Raw genomic sequence first — 24,400 nt, 5'->3', positions numbered from 1 at the left:
GACTTCTGGACCACGTAAATATTTTACATGCTTACAAAACGAAATTACATTTCAAAAAAGCAATCCCTAAAAATTGAAAATAAAATGAAACCATTTACTCAACCAAGTGTGCAGTTGGTGGCTTAACCATATGGAGAATAACTATCCTTTGTAACCTAAAGCACAGTAATTTTATCATTACAGTCCTTTTGGGATATATCTCAAGGATACAAACAACTGAAGAGAAGAAAAACAAATTTAAACTGTTTCCTAGTAATCATATTGTTAATAGCAGCGTTACCATTGTTATTCTGAGAACACTGTGCATTAACTGAGGATAAAACAAACAAGTAATTATATGTGTTCTAATTATATCACCTGCTGTATCCTGAGAACGACTATTCTCGGCATGGAAGAAAGAAGATCCACATGCACTTCTGGCCTCTGAACAGGCTTGAAGCAATGACCAACCCACAGAAAGGAACGGTCCTGGTGTCCTGATCATACTTACAAAAGTGTACTTCTACTAAACAGACCCAGGGTTTCTTGCAGGTAACAGAAAATTCTAGGCCTAAAGCAGAAAATATATCACATACGCAGGGGAAATTTTGTCCAGGGTCATGTCATATAGGACTACATCTAGGAGTTAAATTCTATTTTTTAGAAGAAAATTAAAATACAACACATTAATTGGTCACTAGTGAAAGGTGCTAAGGAACAAAAAAAAATGACAACTGGTCAATTAAAAGGAATCATTTTAGAAAGTTTTTCTTAAAAAAGTATTCAAGTTAATAAATGAATAAAAGAAGAAATGAAAATATCATCCCGTAACCATTAATAAACTAATGGATCCAAGCACTGGTTAGCCGCAGCTGCTGATTTCACAAAAAAAGACTAGATATTTTGTCTCTTGATATATGATCACATATGAAGTAATCTTGATAAAAAAAAAAAAAAACCTGAATCTGTTAAGTCTATCATCAAATAATTTACAAGAACAAGAAGAACATGAGAAATTGGAGGGGGAAAATTCTCTGTAACTTAATAACCAGGTTTCTTCAACAAATAAATTTTGAGGGAGAAAGGGAAGGAAGAAAGGATAGTGAGAAAGAAGGAGAATAATGAATGGAGAGAGAGGGAGGGATTAAAAATCTTAAAAGACATATCAACCAACTGCAATGCATAAACCTAACTGGATCCAGAATCAAATACATTTGAAAAAACAATCATGAAATGTCTGATACAATTTGAAATTTGAACACTTACTGGATATTTGAAATTAAGAACTGTTAGCATTTTTTAGGTACAGTAATGGTAATATGGACATGTTTATAAAAACCCCGCGATTTTTTAGAACTACATATTGAAATATTTATTGATGACAAAACATTAAGAGATGTGTTTCAAAATAACACACATGGAGCACTGGTTGGGGGTATGGATAGGTCAGGATTAGCCATGGGTTAATGAATGTTGGGGCTAGTAGGGAAGTAATGGGAAGTTTATCGTATTTTTTTTTAACTTTTGCAGGTGTGAATTTCTACAAAGTAAATAACTACATTTATTTTTAAAAATATAAGACATTCAGTAACAACAAGAACACTCAATACATGAAGCTTAATTTCTAAATACTATCTGCTACTAAAAGAAATCAGGGCTCCTTGAAGAAACGGAGTCTTTCAAGTCCAAGGGAAGGAAAGTACAAAGTAAGCCTGGAACATCTATCTCATCCTAGAAAGCAAAGAAGTAAAAGAAATGAGGGCATGTTAAAATGACATAGGAACCAGCCTGAAGGGCTCCCACTGGTCAAATTTAGGTATATTTGAACATTAAAGGAAAAAACACAATGATTATTTAACAATGAGTTAAAAAAAAAAAAAAGGAAGCCATCAGTCCATAGTGATATTCAAAAACAAAGAGAGAAAAGGGAGAGAAAGTGTTACACAAGATTGCCAACCAATCAATATGGAATTAAAAAATTAGAAAATCACCATTTCTCAAACGCTAGTTTAATTATTGTTTCAGGCAAGGATTACAAATGCATGGGGAAACTGGTGGGCGATTGGTTGTTACTGACAAATGAGATACTCACCCAGTCCCAAGCATAACAAATTAGTACTAATTGCATACAGGAAAAGGTATCTTAATACGGAGATCTGGTGAACATCTTCTTAACTAGGTGATCAAACTTCCATCACCAATAAAGGGGTCGTGTGACAGCATGCCCCTCTTTTGCTGATGCAATCAGAGACATAAACCTCATCTTTGCAGTAGTTTGGCCAAAAATGTTTAACTTGAATCCAGTCATGAGGAACAGACAAAGTCAGAAATTTGATTTGGACTCTTCAAAAATATTAAAGAAAAAGCAGGGGATGTGATCTACATTCAAGGAAACCAAATGATATGATATCAAATGCAATGTACAACTCTTACTCAAATTCCAGATGGGGGTAGGGAAGGAAGAAGCTATAAAGGACAATATTATGGCAACTGGAAACATTTTAATATGACTGTTATGAAATACAATTATTGCTTTAGTGTTCAACTTAAGTATTATAGCTGTGTTGTTTTGTAGGTCTTTGTTAAGCTAAAACAAAGTGGGGGGGTGGTGCCTAGCTGGGTCAGTGGGCCAAGCATGCAACTCTTGATCTCGGGGTCATGAGTTCAAGCCCCACGTTGGGCAAAGAGCTTACTTTAAAAAAAAAAAAAAAAAAAAAAAAAAAGCAAGCGCACAGCCGAGAGCACAACACATAAATAGATAATGTAGAAAGAGGAAAAGCAAAGTTTGTGAAATGTTAACTGTCAAATGGATCTACATGAATCCTGTAGGGCTGTTTGCTGTACTATTCTTCCAACTTCTCTATGGGTCTGAAATTTCCAAAATAAAAAGCTGGTGAAAAATATACTCTTCTATTTAGTGAAATCTGAATAGTGCACTACGTACAAGTAATGGAGCATCATCGCCTCTGCTCTTCTGGGGCTTCTCCTTGGAACTCTCCTTCTGATTGACTGCTTGCTCTGCAAATGATACCTCCAGGTTGATGTCTGTTTCAGAGGCAGGTGCCTCCTCAGGGACCAGTGGGATCAGCTCTTTTTCACCAACAACTAGACTAGATGCCTGGTCTGGGAAAAGAATGACTCAATTAATGTTTTTTCTTTATTTCTTTTTTTACGTCTTTATATCAACTGTATACAAACCTCTGGAGGAAGTACTATTTACTATAGTCAGTAATTAATGGATATTTTAAAGGCAAAACATATGCAAAGAATCCTACCAATGGTGCATGGAAGGTATAGGGAAGGTGAAGACTAGAGTCCATAGTTCAATTGTGGAATCTTTGTTGGAGGTCACAATTCTTAGACCAGGTCAAATTCCAAAATTGATGGATGATCTCAAACTCTGAATGAAAAGCCTCACAAAAATTCAGTAGACTTGAATGGTTTTTTGTTGTTGTTTTTTACACTGGGAGATTAAAAGCAAAAACAAAAAGTGGGGAGGGGGTGGAAAGAGGTTACTTTTACTCTCTCTTAGAACTAGTGATACACCATTTCACTTTCTAACAGTGGAATAGATTCCTGGAAGAAATCTCTTCAACACCCCTCCTTTCCTTTCTGGAATGTTACCTACCTATCAGAGTAAGAATTCCAGAATAAGAGTTGGTACCAAAAACTTACCACAGTGGGAGTCAGCTCTAGAAGTACCTGGTACATGAACTAACAGATTTTGCACCCAATTATATCAAAGACTAGGAAGGTTCTCACAACTATAAACCCTGTCAAAAAAAATTCTGTATATTTGTATAAACATTTCAAGGGTGTATCATAGTTTAACAATTTTTTTGTCCGTTGTTAATCCTCTAGGAAAGAATTTACATTCAAAAACCTCTTTGCTGAAAACACCAGCTTCAAAGCTTTGGGGAAGATAGTTCTAAATTAGACTATTTGGTAAGTTTTTGGTTTAAACACAACTCACATTATAAAAACCTTGGAACCAATGACAGGATTACTGTTATTTTTTTCATTGCAGACTTTTAATTCATAGCAGACAGCTCTGAATTACAAAATAAACTTACACGCTGCATTTACATGCTTATATATTAACACCACAAGGCAACAGAAGGTAAAGTTGAATTAAAATTTTAACAAAGGCATGCCACTTACATATTATGCCTGTTATTAAAACTACTGCCTTCAGAAAACTCTATTTGTAGTCATTTAAATTTAAAAAAAAAGTTTGCTTCACCCAATGGAAAATTAGGAATAAACACGAATCTAGCCTCATTACTTCTGTTTGATAAGCGGGGGAGGCTTCTAGGAGTGTGATCCGCAGTCACAGGACTCTGTGTTCAGACGCGCCCCCTGCTGGGTTTAATGCTCGACTGTTACTGCCTTGGAATCTGAACAAGAAGTCACATCTTCAGTTTGCACTGGGCCTTGCAAACTACAGAGGTGAACATGGTAGCATCTCCCAGTTAAAAAAAGGCAGTAAACACTGCCCTAGGCCAATTCCAAAACTAAGAATAAATCTGAAGCTCTCCGATGGTAATTATCTGCTGCTACCTATGGCACATTTACGTATTATTTGTGTTGTCGTTCCAACAGCTTGTGACAATTTTTTAATTAGAATAACTAGACCTTTTTATAATTAATTTTTAAAGTATTAACTGAAATGGCCAGAGTACAATTTTAGTTTTCTTCTCCTGCTGGTTTACACTGTTGTATGTTTTACTGTGAATATGTATATTGGTTTCCTAGGAAACCATTCGGAGAGGGGGGAAAAAAATGATTAGCCATTTTCTTAAATTAGAAGCTACCTTTCCAGAAGCAGAGTGTGTACAGACAAGAATTTTACAACTACCCCCCCTTTTTTTTCTCCTCACCACCCCCATGTAAGAGTTACAACGAACACCACTGCCTCATACACACACACACACACACACACACACACACACACACACACACACTGTTCTCTGATTTCAAAACTGAGGGGAGAAATTATAATTAAATTGCAATATATTCAAACTATATGAATTTGCTCCAAAATGTGGCAAAAATAAAAGAAATGAATATAAAAGCCTAAGAGATCAAACGGTAGATCAAGTTATGGTAGACAGTAGGAGAAACAGTTTCGGGGTGACAGAGACATCGCTACAAGAAATGGATAGTTAACCAGCTAGTTAAAAGCATCTATGAATCAATGACTTAGAAAAGTTAACAGAGAATTCAGAGATAAACCTTTTGACTCTTAAAGTCCTAAAGTGTAAATAGTATAATTTCCTTATTCTCCTTTGGTTGTTAAAGTGAACAATAGCACTGGCTTATAAGTATTTGACAAAACTCCTTCAAGTTTTTCAATTGTTCAAAATATCCCAAAGTGCCTTTATTTTTAAAGAGACTTTTCCTTCCTGCATGGTCATCAAGAGAAAATAAGTAAATATGCATATTAACATGAAAGTTTTAAAGTTATTTGGATATTATTAAAATTTCTAAGTGTATGTATAAAAACAACGGGCCTTGTATAATTTGATGAAAAGAATTAGCAGATTAATTTGAAATGGGACAACTCTTGCAACATTAAGACTTCATGACTTTTTCATTTAAGATAAATATCTTTCGTTGAACATCAAGAAAAGCCCAAGTATGGGAAAACATTTAAAATAGAAAATGTCACTCACACCTTCAGATTTCAAACAGAAAGAGGTCCACTTTCACACTCCAGACAATGTTTTCCATGCATTTCATTCTGAACCTTTCAAGGTTTACATAAAACTGGTTAATTTACTGTCTATCGAAAGAATGTGGCATTGCTCACAACAGGTGGAGTGGTACATACTCAGTGACACGGTGCTACACATATGACATTACACATACAGTCTTATTATTCTGATCAGAGGCTCTATTCCAGCAAAAGTAGTTGTAATTCAGGCAAGTCGGTCACATTTTACTCAGCTGCTGCAAGCAAGGTGGGAAGTATTCATATAATGAACTTGCCCTCCAGAACTTCTGTTTATATAGCCTACATCACCACCTCTGGTGAGGGGGGGAACCCATCAAGAAAAGACAATGTTTTCCTCAGTGTTCATTGAGCAACGGCCAGTCCCCCTTCCCCAAAGCATCCTCAGCATTGGCCTAAAAGGTTCATCTGTCTCTCTCAATGACCTAGCGCCCTGACAGGCCAGCACCAGCTATTTCTAGCGTGCTTGCCCCTTCAGTGTTTACTGGTACACAGACTTGGGGAAACACTCGGTAATATCATTCTGATATTTAAAACAAATAGAACCAAAGAAATTTCCACGTAACAGCAAGTGCTTTTACAGATATAAATATATAGACATGTATGTGGCCATCCACACTCACATGCACACACTTATTTACCTATTCATTTATTTTGAAAGGCAGGGGCACAGGACAGAAGTTCTGAGAAAAGTACGGAAAGAAAAATGGAGATACTGGCTGTTCCAAGACTCCAAAATATCCCTTATAATCTGGGACTGACCTGATTGTGATGAGGTTGGGAACACTTCCCAGTCCTCCACAGTCTACCTGATACTCCTCCCCTACTGCTTCCAGTCCAAATACAACACTATTAGTGGCATTAACACTCTTAAAAACATAAACAAAACAAAAGGATAAGTCCCTGGGCTGGAATCTGGCAGCCACAGACCACCTCTGTTAAAGTTTTTAAACAACCCGGTAAGGATTAAATTTTTAAGCTTAATTTAGAATATTTTTTTCTTTTTGCAAATAAGTGAAAAAAGCTATAAATTCCTCCCTGACTAAGCGCCAATGAAGCTTACCATTTATTTTCATCCATGCCATGGAATTCTAATCCATTTCTGAAATAACAGGTATAGAAGAGAAAAAGTAGGAATAGGAGAGGATTATAATGAATTGCCCCCCCAAAATCCTAACTTTTAAGTCTTTATAAACTTTCTGAAAAGGAATCCATTTATGAATTGAGAATTTATGATTTCAGAACAGGACCCCAAGTTCATTGGCTCCACTGACTAGCCGTATGGCCTTGGGAAAGTGACTTCACATTTGCAAACATCAGTTCTGTCATCCGTAAAATGGGTCAAGAACAGTACCCACTACACAAAGTTCTTCAGAATAATAAATTAGGTAAACATCTTCACAAGGTACCTGGCACATGGTAAGCATTCAGGAAAACGGATTATGCACAGAGATGTAGAACAGAGATACACTAACATTTAAAAAAAAAAAAAATCAATGGGCGCTATATTCTCAGCCTTATGTAATTACGTACGTGGGCACTTTATATATTAGCATTTTAATAAAATTTGTTTACTAGAATTTGAAGGTGAATATTTTAAAAGGTTATATCTGTTTGTTATGCTAATCAATAGGAAAATACAAGAGAACAGGTCCAACATACCATCTTTTCCTTGATATTTGTTTTCATTTGTTCTGACTGACTGTGATTCAGTGCCATCTGGAGCCTAAAGATACAAAGTGGGCCATTTAGTCATCTCCAACTCACAACCAGAGAAATGGTATTGTAAATAATTCCATTGCTAACCTTTAGAGTATAGGAAACATACTCAGAACTACAACAACCACAGAAAAAAAGTACTGCGGTTACAATCAACAAGCAATCATCCAACAAATATTTGATTACCCACTTACCAACTTGTAAGACACAATACTAAACCCCATAGGGAATATGAAAAACACGAAGAGCGTCCTTGTCATCAAGCACACCACTACTTAGTTGAAGGGAAAAGGCAAACTCATAACGAAAAAAAAAAAAAAGCTGATAATATCCAGTGACAGAGGAGTAGATAAACAATGTGTGATCCATCCACACAATGAAATATGATTCAGCAATAAAAAGAACTTGAGTACTGATACAGGCTACAACGTGAATGAACCCTGAAAAAGTAAAAGGAACCAGTTACAAGCTATGCTTACCTAAGAAATGTCCAGAAAAGGCAAATCATAGAGACACAAGTAGATTAGTGGTTGCTTAGGGGTAAGGAGGGGAATATAGGAATGATTGTTAAATGGGCTTTCTTTGGGGGATAATGAAAATGTGTTATAAATGACTGCGGTGATGGTTGTAAATCTGTGAATATCCCAAAAATCACTGAATTGTAGACTTTAAAAGGATGAATTAGATGGTGTATGAATTATATTCTGATAACACTGTTAGAAAACAAAATTACAAGTTGACATGTAGGTGACAATAGAAATTGTTCAAATTAAAAAAAAAAAAGAAGGCTAGTAATAAATGTGAGGTAAATTAAAACTAAATTACCGAAACTAAATATAATACGAGCTCAGATAGTCAAAGGAATGGTTTTTCGTAGGGATTAGGGCAGTGACGCCAGAAGGCTGTAGTCCTCCGAGGGTTTATAGACACCGTCGAACATGGCTGGCTCCCTTCACCGCGAAGTGTGGCCAGGGAGTACTACTTCTTCCTTCCAATTAAAGCTTCAGAAGGAATTCAGGAATCAGGAGGGGAGTCTAGATCAATCATACACAAAGGCGTATCTGAACGAATCATTTTTAAAATAACCATTCTGTTGGATTTGCATCTCTGTTCAGATAAGGTAGCCTTTGTAGTCCTTTCAAACACATTTCGCCTCAGGCTGATAGCCACGAAGATCTTCTCCCCTTCACCTGCTATCTAAGAAGAGTCTAGGAAAGCGCTAGGGCAGATACGTAGCAGCCACTGGTGCACCTCTTAGAGGTCAGAGGTACTCAGGACAGTGTATAGTGACTAGCGCACAAGGGCTAGAAGGGTCACGACGCTACTCCAGTCCCCCTCAGGATAGAGCAAATACCCTCCTCCTTTCTTCGCTGACAAGCCTACAGAAGGTTAGCCCTCCACAGCACAATGAACACAGCGAATAATTCTAATCTTACATATGAACACATATTTTGGAGCATGTGGTCAGAACTGTTTTCCTTAGCAAGTGAAGATAACAGTGCAGATGGTATTCATTTCTGTATTCTATTTCCTAGTGTCAGCAAGGGCTTCATGAGGAAGCATTTAAAATGGAAGGGCTGAATTTGTACTTCTATGAGAACAGAAGAATTGCAAGTGAAGATGGCGGGGCCATGTTTCCTTGAGGAAGGGGGGACATATTTCTAATGGGTGGCAGTGTTCCAATTAAAGGCATGCCGTGTAAGCAAGTTAACATTATTTTAATTTACTTGTGCTATTTCTCTCTTAATGATGCCATCAGATGATACAACCCACCAATTACTATGGACTCAAACCATGTGGCTTCGATATTACCAGGAATTTGCTGGGAATATGCTGCTTCCAGCACCAAGTAGCAACATCCTCTTGGAGACTGGCAGGAATCCCACAGAACATATATTTTGCTTAGAACCCATTCTTTCCCCCTCCCCCTTTTTATTTCCTCTTAACTCCCCTAGGGAGGGTTCTTTAATTGGGAAGGAAATATCATAATACCATATTTCCTTACCACTCATTTTCCTACAGCTGGAAACCTAGTCCAGTCCTTCAACTCCAGTGGCTGTCCCAAATAACCAGTGGGTGGTAAGCAAGTGTTTAACTGCCTCACAGCAGCAAGGGACCTGCCTGGAACAATCCAGTGCCCCCAAAACTCCTACCAAACAGACTGGATTTGATCCACAATTGTCCAGGCAAATAGAGTAACAATCGGAACTGTTAAGGATGTCTTGGGAGAATAAAATGTCTACAAAAAGCGAAACAAAAAACAAAACAAAACAAACAAAAAAACCTCTCTACGTGACAGAAAGATACCATAACTACAAGGTACCTGTTTTTGTTTAGAATCGTAGGATTTTTTTTTTTTTACCCTTTATTTGTAGTATAAATAGAATCTCATGTTCGGGTTACTTGATAACAGAATCATATACGGAAACCCAAATACAGCAGGATACGTAGCGGTTAAAAGCACATGCTTCGAAGCCACACCAATTTGGGCTTACTATCTACGGGACATTGAGCAAGTTACTTAAAGCCTATGAGCCTCAGCCACGGAATGGAAATGGTAGTACCTCACTCACAGGACAGCTGTAAGGATTAAATGAAAGAAGGAAAGTAGTTAGCACAGTAAGTGTTCAGCAGTGGTGGCAGCAATTATTACTATTATCGTCAGTGTTCGAGATTCCTTTCGTGTGTCTTCATTCCGACAACCCCCCTGGGTCTTCTAAGACCAGGACTATTCGGTGACACCTAAAAATAATCCAGAGTGTAAATCAGCTTTAACCCTAAGAACATCATTTAGCTCAGGTGACTTTTTTTCTTTTTATAAAGCAAGATTTTCCTGATTAAGGAATAGATGATATTAATTTGTCACTTGTGCAAGCTCCTTAGGTCCTCCTGGATGAGTGAAAAACAGCCCCCCAATGGGCTGCTGCTCGAGGCCACAGAGGTCTCTCACGGTCCCCATGCCTCCCCTGATAGCTCTTCATTCATCAGTCCCACATTCTCACCCAGATTCCAACAGCTTCCATAATAAATTCATCAGCTTGACAGACATTTACTCAAATCTGTGTGCTGGGTGTTGTGTTAAGCACTAGATACAAAGAGGAAGTTATTTCATGTTTCAGGGGTCTTGCTTTCTAATCACACTGCAGTTAGCTCCCTCACCCTCCACTTCAATTCATCCTCAAATGAGGCTGGGGAAAAGCACATATTCCTGCAAGAGTTAATAGATAAGGAAGAATCCCTTACCTCCTACTTTTCTGTAAGTAACAACTGGCAGTCACATTGTCTGAGGGGTCAGGGCTATTCCTGATGCTGCAAGGACACCTAACACAAGGATTTTCGCACTGAATGTTAACTTGTTTACAATTTTCTGCCCCAGCAGTATGACTCCTAGAAGGACAAGGACCAGGTCTCTCTTGATCACTGCCAGCACAGAGCCTTCATGCCTAGCATATACACACTCCCTAAGTTTTTAATGATTTGAATGAAACTGGATTGGGTCAGTCAATTCAAAGCAATTATTCCTTTGTTTTAACATCAAAAAAGAAAACCTACTTTTTCTTTGGACTCTGTCTGTTGAGCAAATATGTCTCTGACGTCAGGAATCTGGTACTGTTTGTTTTTTTTCCTCAAGGTCTGGGAGACCGTCTCTACCCGTTTTTGAACAGCTGCTGCCTGGGTCCGGGTCAGTGTTGACAAAAACACCATGCTTTCTTGGGGATCTCCAGCCGACTCTCCAAAGAGATTGGATAAACCAGCCTCCTTAAGCCACTCTTCTTCCAGTTCTCCCTCTAAGATGGTAGAGAAAAATGGCATTTAAGGTCACAAAATATGATAACTTTTACATTTTTTAAGCTCCTCAAACACGCTTACTGACATTCTTCCACCGAAATCAAACCACAGCACTAAGAATCATTATCTGAAACTTGGACAACTGCCATCAACTTCAGCCACAAAGATATCAAATTTTAGATCCATTTCATATATACTCAATTAAAAATTTTAAATGACTTCACATGTGATTAACCTCTATCACTTCTCTGCAGATTAACCAGAGGAGGATAATACTGTTCTCTTTCCAGAGATGAGCAAGCAATGAAAAGATAACTCACTTCCATCAAGTTACAGAAGGAAGGCAATGCTGGGGATATCCATTAAAGCCCGTTTCTTGGCTTAAATTCAGCACTGCCCCAGAGTCCAACACTAATTGATGGAAAGGCTGTTTTTTTTCTGTTCGCTGTAGCTGACATGGAGTATAGCAAAGAAGGAGAGCATCCAGACATCAGGAACTAAGCAATTTTAAATTTAAGGTTTTAATCCCCCTAGTAAGCACATCAGATTTTTTTTTTTTTGCAAATTAAAAAAGAAACACTATTTTAAGGGGATAAAAAAGATGATAGGAAACTAATTACCTAATCAATTCAAAATGCTGAAAGCAGAAAGTAAACAGTATTAAGATATATAAAAATTACAAAAAAAAAAAACAAAACCAAAAACAGAAAGAGAAGTAGAATAGATTCCCTCCCAGGGCTAAGTTTATAGAGGAAAATGAAAGACCAACAACTTGAGAGACGAAAGACCTTCATCTACACTCCATTTCTCCACCTTGGTAGCCACGTCCCTCTGGACAAGTCACATAGCTTCAAGTCAACTCTGTTTTCTCATCTGTCACCTAAAGCACAGCAGTCCTGGCTGCCTCATAACCAAATGAGAGAATGCTAGCTACATGGGAAGAGCTTTGCAAAGCTCTATGATAGCCCATCTACCCTTCTACATCCTATGAACTCCTTGAGGGCAGAAATCAAGTGTCAACATCCTTGGTTTCAAGAAACAGAATGTAGTGCCAGGTATTCCGTATTGCCAGGCAATAAAAACTGTTCACTGACATAAAAAGCCAGCCATTATTATTAATGCCATTAATGCAGAACTCAGTACACATGTATAAAAACAATTTGGCAGGGGAAAAAAGCTGGTCTCGACATGATAAGTAAACAAGATTCAAATACAGTGTCACTTGGTCCATTAAAAGTTAGAGGTAAAAGTCAAAACAATTTAAAGTTAAAGAAAAGGCACGGGCATGTAGAAACATTCTCAATTCTTCTTCATGATGACCTTATGAACAACTACCTGCAAATTCATTTTCATCTTGGAAATTTATGAAATAGATAATGACACACAGCTACATATCAGGCTTGACTACTATTTTCTGTGGAATATTTTCTCCTTATTCAGCAGACCACTGATATGCTGCTTCCATCTTGAAACACGGAGACAGAAAGGTTGGGGGATCCACTGATTAACACAAATAAGCTCAACCTTACTGGTGAAGTGAGAAAGAATGAGAGTAAAATGAAAGAGAACTCAAACAAAAACACAAAAACAAAAATGAGTTATCATTTTACAAATCTGAGAAATGTTAAATTAAGAAAAATCTCCAGGGGCGCCTGGGTGGCTCAGTCAGTTAAGCGTCCAACTTTAGCTCAGTTCATGATCTCTCGGTCTGTGAGTTTGAGCCCCGCCTTGGGCTCTGTTCTGACAGCTCAGAGCCTGGAGACTGCTTCAGATTCTGTGTCTCCCTCTCTCTCTACACCTCCCCCGCTCATGCTCTGTGCCTCTTTCCTTCAAAAATAAACTAACGTTAAAAAAACAAAAGAAAAATCTCCAATTTTTCTTTTTAAAGTATTATTGGTAGGTTTTCCAAGCAATGTTATAGCAAAGGGGAAAGAAAAACCTCTGTAGGTAGATTCAGCTGCTTAAACAACTCAGTGCTAAGTCACTGACTTAAGAAATCCTGTTGAAAAGGAGATCATTGTGAGTGGGTCAGAAGGCACTAACTGTCTCTTACTTTTTTGGCACCCGCATCAACTGACACCCCAAAAACAAACTTACAAACTTATGGATGGCACAAGGCATAGAAAGAGAGCTATTATAAAAGATGCCAGACCTGGTCATCAAAACCTTGGTGACTGCTTGATTCCATGAGATTGAAAGAAACAGCATGAATTTTAAGAGGAAAAAAAAGTGTATGTTTCTTCTAGAATATCAAATATAGGAGTGGAGATTATGGGAAACATGGCTGGAAAGAAAGTGGAGAGAAATTACAAACCAACAAAAGAAAGAAGTCAATATGGAAGCTAAAAACACCAATGCCATCATACATTGTCCAAACCCATACCCTCAGGTTAGTTGGCTAAGCCTGCAGCATTATATCCAATCGGGTGTACTATACTTTGAAAGATAAGATGACCGACACGGAGAAAGGTCTGAAAATCACCTGAAGGACTGGTGTATGTAAATCTTTTCTTTTTTTTTTTCCTTCTAGAAGGATTTGGTGAGGTACAAGATAATCATCCTCAATTATTTGAAAGGCTATCCTGTAAAAACAGAACAGGCTTGTTCTGCTCTTCCAAAAGGCAAAACTAGGTAGAATATGGAAAATTGTGAATCAATAAAATAAAGAACATCAAAATAACTCAAGCTGACTGACCAATTGAAAAACAGGATCACTGCAAATAGTGAGCTTTCCACAAGCATCTAATCTCACTAGAGAAAAAAGGACCGTGTAGCTAAAATATCAGAGAAAGGAAGTTTAGATCCTTTCAAAGATCAAGTCTAACCCCAGGAATGTCTGATGCCGTAAGCCTAGTCAACAAGATTCCAGCCGTATCTCAGACTAAGTGAATGTGTTCTTGCCATTTAAATTTGGCAGCTGCATCCATAAATCTGCTACAAACAAGTAATTTTTCAAGTTGAAAGGCCAACTGGCATTATCTTATTTTGGCTGTCCTAGCTTTAATTTTTGTTGCTGTTGTTATTCTCCTTCTACATTCTCCTGTATCCATCTCTCATAAATACATACACAAACAAGAGTTTTATTCAGTTAGTCATTACCATCAGGCTCTTTGACGACCACCACCTCTTGATCTTGTCTGTTCTCACTAGATTTCTTGATATTTTCTAGTTCGGTCCAATAGTCCTCCATAGATAGTTCATCCAAAGAATCCTGAGAACTTGATCGGTCATATGGAGGTTTTTCCGAAACTTTGGTGACTTCCTGGTTCATAGTGTACTGGCCATATTTGCGACTATAAATTCAAAAGAAAACATGGTTCATTTTAACAGATGAGGAAGTAGTATAATTTCTCAAACATCAGAGCACTGACTGAAGAATTTTGAAACTCTTTAAGTTCCCCTTAGTAAAACCAAAGAGATATATATTTTGAAGCTATTTACCTTGAGATTCCAGTAATTTTAATATGCCTGTAGAGCAAACAAAGAGTTTCATTCTCTATGAAAAAGTATGCAAAGAACAAACAACAATAGAATAAACCATTTTTCCATTTCCATTTCATGTAAATTATTTTAAGACTCCTTTCTAACCTAAAACTTTTTTCTCAGAAAGCAACAGGTTGAATCCTGACTACAGGCTATTGAGATTCAATTCTATACAGTATTTCATATTTGTTATTTATATCTGCAAACAAAACTCAGCCATTATAGAGCAAAGTATCTGCAATACATGACATACCATATGAATTTCCTTTTTTATTGTTGAAACCAAAGCCAACAGATGAATGACATACTAAGTTTGCTGTTACATTCTACTATAGAAAGCCACTTTCAAATTTCACTTATAGATGTACCTTTGGCCAATCTGTGGTTTAAAATACACTGAAACTTTATTTGTTGGGGGAAAAAATCATTTATTGGCAATGCTGAATAGCTAGGAGTTATCTCTTCAACATTTATCTCAAATATTATCTACCAAGAAAAGGATAAATTGACTAAAGGTATTGTTATAACTTCCAAGTTAACTACGTTTTTTTCATTATAAGTCACATCCCACCTGATACTAAAAGTGAATTAAAAGACCTGATAATAAGTAAGTATATATATCCCATATATAATAGAAATACTAACTTTTGTTTTATAATTTTTTATATTGAGCTACAGGGGGGAAAACCCTAATTACTTTAAAAAGGAAGTTTTTAAAGGTATGGTGCTTCCTCTTTATATTCAAAAATTTTTTGAAGATATAATTTACGTGGGAACAATAATTGGTGAACTAGCGTTTTGTTATTCTAATTTCAAATTGCTCCTTTAGCTCCCAAGAGAATGTTAGGAAGTAATACTTTGCTACATTGGTTTTCTTACTTCACATATGAAATTAAAAAGAACCATAAAACAAAATTATTTAATAGTAGGTGAATATTTTCACATTTAAAGTGGCCTTTCCCATAATTATTTACAACAGTAGGATTTAATAGTACATAAGGGAGACGGTCACTAAACTCTGATCAGTTCTACCTAGCAGTTTAATTCCAACTGGTTTCTTAGAAAGTCAAAACACTTAATTTCCTGTTGCTACAAACAAATACAATAGAACTGACTACTTAACTGTAATATGCTAACAGGCCAGTTTTATGCCTTTGAAGATGGTTCTGACTTGATTATGCATTTTAATAATGTCAGTAATGAATGAACAATCACTCGAATATCTCCCCAGTATCAAGTCTGGAGCGATGATGGGTGGGCATTAGGACTAGGGCCAACAGGAGGAAGTCTGGACATAGTTGTGTGAACCTCTTTCCTCCAGTCTCCATTGTCCATTGTTTGCCTCCCCCACCCCTTAATTCAAGGGGCACTTCCTCCCTCCCTGCCCTAATCGTCCTGTTTACATCCCTGCATCCCATCCTGGTCCCCTTTCCTTGCCCCAGTGGCCATACCTTCAGTGTTCTCATTTTAGAGTCTCCACTCCTGATTCTTTAATTAAAATGTGAACGTGAAAGCTATCTCTCTCTTAAAAACAAAAAAAATAAATTTTTACTTCAACCTATCCCCAAGCAGCTCAACAAGTCCTGTTCTATAATCCTGCTTTACCAGGATAGTTATCCAGCCCAAGTCCTGTTTTATAATCCTGCTTTACCAGGATAGTTAAAAATCATTTACAGGATGTCTGCCAAATTCATGTTTGGTTTGTTTCATGTCAAATATGTAGATGCCCTATCCTTGTTTTTGTTTTCTCTCTCATTATAACATGAGATCCGCTACCTTATTCCTATCTCCTGCACCACTTAGTTCCACGGGAGGCTACAATACATACTGTGGAATGTGTGACGTGTAATGACTAATGCCAAATAATTTGGTTTATCTGCTCACAGAAAAGAGGTGCAGTTGAACTAAAAGTACATTAAGCTTTTCACTTCTGAAAGAATGTATTTATTCTGGCAAGAATTTTCCAGTAAATTTCCATTAAGATAGCATGGGCAGAAAAATGCAAGGGCATTGAGCAACAGCATTGTTACGTAAATATACCTTCTATATCAAGCCCTGCTTTCAAAACATGCATAAAGCAAAAATCTAATCACCTAGTGCTAATGAATAGACTCAGTATTTTTACTTTAATAAGATTCAAAGCTGAATATGTTTTTTACCACAACTCGACAATGTGGAGTCCCATGAAATGGAGAGGTTTTTTTTGTTTTTTTTTTCTTCCTTTTTCAAATCATTGGTAAATGTTAGAAGAAAACATTTTCTTTTTTAAACATTAGAGGATGGGGAGGAGATGGAGGAAACCATTCAGTGGTAGACTACCCTTCTTAGCATGCCAGGTAGGTTACATTTTCTCTAAAAATGTAGGGGAACATTTTTTAAGTTACAGTTTATGTCAATAAATGCGTCATGGCACTTCTTTTCTTAGTACACTCTACATTTGAACTCCATACAGACAATGGCTGAAAGTGTGGCCCTTCTTAAAACTGTCCTGGTAAGAGGCCAGGTAACTAGTTTCCTCTTTTTGGTTTTCAGGACTATGTTATCTGATACCATGCCATGTTCATTGTGCAAACTGGGTTCAAGAACATAAAGTAACATCTGCTAGACATAATGAAGTGCAGAGCAGAAATATTTTATATTTCCAAAAGACCCAAGGTAACACATGGTGCTAAAATCAAAGGAACACACGGTTTGTACCATAGGCAACTACCCATCACTTCCACCTGACTTACTGGCAAACAATTGTTCTTCCTCACTTACCCTCCAGAATCCTATGTGTCAATCATCCCAGGGCCACTCTTCAAAAATGCTCACATTCCTCACTTTTTCCAGCTAAAGCCACCAACAGATCTAGACAGTGTCCTCTAACATGATCAGCAAATAGTAACTTAAGAGACCCTTACGCGCCTTTATGGAATGTCCTTTCTTTCCCTCTTGCTAGCATGTTCTTATGCTGTGTTTCTAAGAAAAAAAAAAAAGCGGGGCTTTGTTTCGTTCTATTTTTCCCAGGTATATTTTATCCTGTGTTTCTGTGATGTTTTTTCCCCTGGTCAGTGAATTTCAAATGTAATTAGATCATTCAGGCCTCTTATTTACTTTGTCATAAAGAACGTTAAATTGGTCTGACACAACTTGTTCTTCACAGGGAGATGGATGGTGCCATGCGTTTAGGCTGTGGTCTGCTAGACGAATGAAAGCAAGTTGACTGATGACTCATTCTAGTACCAATGCAGTCAGAGAAATTACATGCAAATATATGGAACTGGGGGTAATAACTACCTCTAGGATTCTGGAAAATCACATGACTTATCTAGCCCTAACATTTCCTACCTACAAAATGGGAGGAATACCAATAACCTTGAATGTTTTGTTGTGAGTTATCAAGGGAGAATTCTCCTCCTGAAATCCCTCCTGGGTAACCATGAAGAGGGTGTGGAACTTAGTATCACTGGTCACTGTAAAACTGCTGACTATAAATAACTGCCCCTCCCATAATTTAATAAGGTCACCTTTGCCCTCTTCTAATGTTTAGAAAAATTACTTATCCTCTCGGAGGGCCATTCTTGAGCATTCTGGTCTCTTTATACTCTTAAAAACTTTCAAGGACCCCCAAAGAGCTTTTGCCTATATAGGTTATATCTATTGATATACCTATTAGCTATTAAAATTGGGAAAAAATACTAATTCATTTAATGAGAATAATTGACATCTTAACATAAATAACTCTGGGGGAGGGTAAGCCCTATTGTCCATACAAAAAAAAAAAAAAAGTAGTGAGATGAGTAGCATTGTTTTACATTTTCTGAAACTGTCTTTAATGTCTGGCTTAAAAGAAGGCATCTGGATTTTCACATCTGCTTCTGCATTCAATCTTTTGTGATATTGCACATCATGTAGTCTCTGGGAAACTTCACTGTGTTCTCATGAGAGAATGAGATTGAAAAAGGCCAATAGCATCTTTGTGTTATTACTAAAACAATTACGATCTCCGAGACCCCTAAAAGGGTCTTGGGACCCCACCCTGCCCCCACCGGGTGTTCCAGGACCACACTCTGAAAACTGCTGTTCCAGTATTTCTCAAAAGCACCACCTAATGGGTCTCAAAATGCACTTTTCAATTCTGCGGGCAACGCTCCAGAAAGCCTTACTGAAAGAAACAGCCATGCTTTCCTGGTGACTCTTGACCTACTTCTTTGTTTATTTTAGTTTAGTTTCACAGCCTTTCATCAAAACTGGGACTCATTCCAGTGATATACCCATATTTAATTTATATTTCAATGACAAAGAATAGAACGTCATTTAAAATCCTCTACCTTGCCAATGTCTTTCATCATTTGCTTTTATTTATCATGGACAAAGGGGCAGGAATTCTAAGCTTTCCTTTGGGCCAGTGTATTTGAAAATGTGTATTTTCCTTATCACTCCTTGGTCATCCTTACCTCTCCTCTCCCTCAACCATCTCAGGGCAAATTTATTTGCAACTAGGATGTTTCTTTGAACTCATATTTAACTACCTGGTCCGATCTCTACTTTCTGTCCACTCCCCCCCCACCCCCAACCCACATCAATACTCCTGTTGTTGCACTCATCAGTCTGTTTGCTGTTCTGTCCCTTCCAAGAGGCACTTCTGTGGCCCAAAGTCTGCTTTCTTGAAGTCTTCTGATGCTAGGATTCGGATTTGTTTGTTTTCTTACAATATCCTCCCCAAAAGAGTTATACTTTCTTTCATGTTCCTTATCCCAACGTTCATTTCAATGCGCAGAAAGAAGTGACTAGGTTGGGGAGAGCCTGGGGGAGCTCAGTCAGTTAAGAGTCAGACTCCTGATTTCTGCTCAGGTCATGATCTCACGGTTCATGAGTTCAAGCTCCACATTGGGCTCCGCTCTGGCAGTGTGGAGCCGGCTCAGGATTCTCTCTCTCCCCTCTTTCTCTCTCCCTGCCCCTCCCCCCCACTCTCTATCAAAATAAATAGATATTTTAAAAAGAAGTGACTAGTTTGGGAGATACAAAACAGAGGAATATGTTTTATTTTTGTTTCACTTCTTGTTCTGTTTTTAATGCACCCCCCCCCAAGAAAAGGTTCTTACAGCATAACTTACCATCAAACATAATGACCAAGTATATTTTAGATAAAGCCATAGTTATTGAAGCATGAACTTTAGAACAGTATTGGATCCTAGGTATTTAAATCTATCCCATCATTTTCTAAATGAGGTAATGAGGCCCCAGGGTTAAATTCTCCCTCAAGTCACCCAGCAAAGTGATGGTAGAACCAAGATTAGTGCCCTCTTTTCTTCTGCAGTCGTCTTATTACACCAAATAGACTAGAAAGGTTAGAATTTACTTTTCCTTTGCATCAGACACTCTTTCTCAGTTTGTACCACACATAGCAAAACCCAAAGTGATCATGTTGACACAGCCTATAATTAACGTTTTTAAATGACCAGTATACTTATCTAGAGAAAAATACCTTTTAACAATCAAACCATCTCTCTTTAAAATGCATGATACATCTTTTCCAAGGCATTTTCTAAAATATTCTTTGTGTCACTCTGAGACATGACTTCACATGTACCTGTTTTTGAAACACTTTCTTTGAAGAACTTGGAAATTTTCAAAAATGGTTTTAACTCACTCTGCTTCTCCCCATACATTATCTCTGTGTTAAAAAACAAAAAAAAAAAAAAAACCAAAACCAAAAACAGAAAACGTGTTTTCTGCTGTGTCGATTTTTCTTTCACTTGGGCAGTGACATTAAAGAAGTAATCACTGCCATCATGAGATGGTGCCACTATTAATGCTCTGTAATGGCCCCGTCCATCAGAATACACTGAATTTGAATGAGTATGAAGAGCACAGACTACGAATGACCCAAGTCATTTTTTTCCTCTCGGAAGCCTATTGTTTAGCTGAAAGCAGTAATTATTAGAAGCAGTGCTGACATCCAGGAAGAACGAACAGGGACAATGCCGAAGGCAGCAAGAAGTAGATGAGAAAGCAACACCACACCGGCCTCTCCCCACATCTAGGCAGCTTTGAGAACCCAGGAAAAGGGATCCCTTATCTTTTCTATTTGACCCAACTGCTACAGTTTTTGGTTGTTGTTTTTTTTTTTTAACGTTTATTTATTTTTGAGAGACAGAGCATGAGTCGGGGAGGGGCAGAGAGAGAGGGAGACACAGAATCCAAAGCAGGCTCCAGGCCCTGAGCTGTCAGCACAGAGCCTGACACGGGGCTTGAGCCCACGAACCATGAGATCGTGACCTGAACCAAAGTCAGACGCTTATCCAACTGAGTCACCCATGCACCCCTAACTGCTACAGTTTTAAAAATATATGAAGTTATATTTCGCATTTCAAGTAAATTTACTTTTCCTCTTCGTATACACTGTCCCTTTCATGGTGGGGGGGGGCGGATAAAAATTAAGCATTATTTCTTTCAGCATTTTATCTCTTTAAAAATAAAAGTCAGTATTTGTACAGCACATTAGTCTTCACTGAACTTCCGTCCCATTTTGACATACAGCAAATCAATGAGCAACTGAACGGATGATCTTCCACTTACACAACACTGCCTAAGCGATACTGAGAGGAGCAGCCCCCTCAGTGACACTGTCAGGAGTTGGTTTTGAAAACCCGGCTTTATCACTTTTACAGAAAACTATGGCAAAGCAACTTACATGCGAATAACACTGAAAGAGCAGGGATAGAGGCAGCTAACACCAGCAGGTCTGACAGAAAGTAGGGAAGGCACAGGACAGAAACATGTGGGAAAGTCAGGAGGCAACCAAGGTATACTGGAAAAAACGTCCTTTGTTTCTATCTACAGACACAGGCAGGTACACACAGGGAAAATTATGGGCTAGGGTTACAGCCTTTCCACTTTTAGACCCTCGTTCTGAGTAGAAGTGAGATTCTCTTGGTTCCTGAGCTCCCCAAACTTCTCTCGGGAGGCCCTGCTTCCCCCTCACTTAGAGGCACAAGTAACCAAAAGGGAGCCACGTGGCCTCAAAGCCAAAATCGTCTTCCAAAGACAAGGGTAGAGGGATTTGCTGTGGGGCTTTGACATAAAATGTCAAGATCTCGGAACAATGGCCCAAAGCATATCAAACTGAGCTTTGCATATACATTTCATTCAATTATCCATCCCCATGGCTCACATCCACCTGATACGTGTTTCCGTCGGACGCATTTCTACTTAGGGACTCTTTCCTTTCCTTGTTCCGGTTAGCTGTAGAGCCACCTGGAGATTAGACACCAGCAGCTTCTTTGTACTCTGGCCATAGGCTCTCCAGTTGGATCTGTTTTCTAGTTGTTGTTACTCAATTTCACATCTTGATACCTCTCTCCGTGGGGGGTGGAATAAAAGCATTCCCCTGCTTCTTCAGGTTCCCCACAGCCCTTACCACATCCTGCACTGTTATGCTACCTTTTGTGTCCCTTAAGGCAATATCCTGTGTTTTGTTTTTTCATCTGGGTATCCTTGAGTTCAGCAAACTGCTTGCCATAGAAGATGCTTGTAAATTCTTCAATTATTAATTTAAAATTGTTCAATTATTGTTGCCTCCACAACAACTTCCTTTTAATTCCTAAGGTGATTTTTATTTAACTGCACAAAACTTACAAAGGAGTAAGACAGGAACATGAAAAGTAGACAGTAAAGAAATTAGTCATCAGGAAACCTTAAAAAGGCAATTACTAAGTAATTATTGTATGCCTCTCACTCTTGAGTGTAGTCTGAAAGTAGGCTTCCTTGTGAGGAAATAGAGGTTACAAAACAAAGAGCTGATTTCACGTTAGATTACACCTAATATCAAGTCATAAACAAACACTGGCTTAGGTTTTGTTAAGCTCACATTCCCTGCTTCCGTCCTGTCAACTCAATCTCTCAAATGAATTTTAAAATATTTGTTCAGTGCCTACTATATGTTGGGCACCTTCTCAGAGATGTCTGTTCAACCAAGCTGCTCAAACATTCATCATGAGATAGATTATAAATGCCACCAACACCAGGTATGGGTGGAATTTTCCAGTTCCTCACTAAACTTGTGGCCCAGACAGCCCTGCAGCATAGGCCTCGGGCCTCTGCGTTAGCCCAAATGTGCTTCAGGCCATGTGGGGTTCACCAATGCTTTCTCACAAAGAACTTCACTTCCTCTCTGACTACCACTTGGATCTGCTCACCTCCGCTCATGTCCCCCCCTCCCCGCCCCCACCACTCCCTAAACATTTCTGTAGATGCAAACATAATTTGAGGTCACCTCCACAGCCCATCCTGGGATCCCTCCCTTTCACCTGCTCTGTCTCTCACAGTCTTCGTGGGTTTGGCTGAAACCCATTCACCGGCCCATTAGTAAGGCTGCTCTTTCCAGAGATGGAGTCCAGCTTCCTCACCACTGCTAATACCTGGTTCTTACTTCACAGCAGTCACGTGGTTTCAACAGTAGTTATCAGCCTCCCAGGTGTTCACCAACCTTTTCTCCATTATATTTTTATTGCTCTTAACAAATCAATGGTTTTGCCTGTTTCAAAGCTGTGCCCCTCTCAACGTATCTATGCATTTCCAGAGGTGAAATGAAGATTCACTAATGAAAACCAAAAGTCTTCCGATCTTCCCTGATGATCTTGGACTTGTCATTCAGAAGCTCCCTATCAAGCCTTCTATTAGACCAGAATTTCATCGTTACAGTTTACCAGATTTCCTTAAACATACATTAATACAAACACATAAATTTACACCAACGTACAACCCTCCATATAAAATTTAACAATATACTTCAGAATCTGTGATCCAGGAGAGATTTCATTCTGACTATAAGGTAATAAATTACAACTTTTCCAAAATCCTCCTCCAGTTCACAGAGTATTGATTCATAATGCCTGCCATCATATAGCTACTAACAAAACATTTGTTGATATAATACCAAACTATGAACATTAATTTTTTTTTGAGAGAGAGAGAGAGAGCGAGTGAGCATGAGCCAGGAGGGAAGAGGGAAGTGGGGGGTTGGGGAAGAGAGAATCTTAAGCAGGCTCCACAGTGAGTGCAGAGCCTGACACAGGGCTCAAGCCCACAACCCTGGGATCATGACCTGAGCTGAGATCAAGAGTCGGTAGCTCAACTGAGTCATTCATGCGCCCCTGAATATTAATATTTTTTTGAAAAAATTTTTAATGTTTATTTTTATTTTTGAGAGACTGAGTGTGAGTGAGGGAGGGATGGAGAGAGAGGAAGACACAGAATCCAAAGGAGGCTCCAGGCTCTGAGCTCTCAGCACAGAGCCCAATGCAGGGCTTGAACTCATGAACCATGAGATCACGACCCGAGCTGAACTCAGACGCTTAACCAACTCAGCCACCCAGGTGCCTCAACGTTAATATTTTTTAATTTAACACGTTGGAATAGTACTGAATATAATACTGGTTTTACTTATTGCCTACGGGCAAACCTCTTGCCCTTCATAAAACTTTTATATACATATTAGCATCAACTTTCCTATGTTAATAAAAACATGGACACAAGGCATAGTCAGAAAAAAAAAAACCTTTTGATAATAACTAAAGACAAAGACCTGGGCATATTCTGGAAGAGATGTGGGCATTATTATTAAACTCTTCTTTGGGACTATTTATTGAAATAAGATGGAGAAATCATCTCAGTGGGGCTGTAAAAGTATAAAACCAACCTTCACCAGCC

General features: G+C 38.3%; 1 protein-coding gene across 5 annotated transcripts in view; it reads right to left on the bottom strand.

Moving 5' to 3' along the window:
- ARHGAP18 (Rho GTPase activating protein 18) overlaps nucleotides 1–24,400 on the bottom strand; it is a 191,772-nt gene that overhangs the window by 43,887 nt on the left and 123,485 nt on the right. For all 5 annotated transcript variants that reach the window (XM_027056930.1, XM_027056932.1, XM_053222253.1 and 2 more), the window contains 4 exons: nucleotides 14,321–14,514; nucleotides 10,985–11,220; nucleotides 7,376–7,439; nucleotides 2,924–3,102 (listed from right to left, as the gene is read on the bottom strand). In XM_027056930.1, the coding sequence (XP_026912731.1) occupies nucleotides 2,924–3,102; nucleotides 7,376–7,439; nucleotides 10,985–11,220; nucleotides 14,321–14,514 (673 nt within the window). The remainder of the gene's footprint in view (nucleotides 1–2,923; nucleotides 3,103–7,375; nucleotides 7,440–10,984; nucleotides 11,221–14,320; nucleotides 14,515–24,400) is intronic.

This window comes from Acinonyx jubatus, chromosome B2 (genome assembly GCF_027475565.1).
Source record: "Acinonyx jubatus isolate Ajub_Pintada_27869175 chromosome B2, VMU_Ajub_asm_v1.0, whole genome shotgun sequence".
Lineage (NCBI taxonomy): Eukaryota > Metazoa > Chordata > Mammalia > Carnivora > Felidae > Acinonyx > Acinonyx jubatus.
This window is presented reverse-complemented; position numbering and strand designations above follow the sequence as displayed.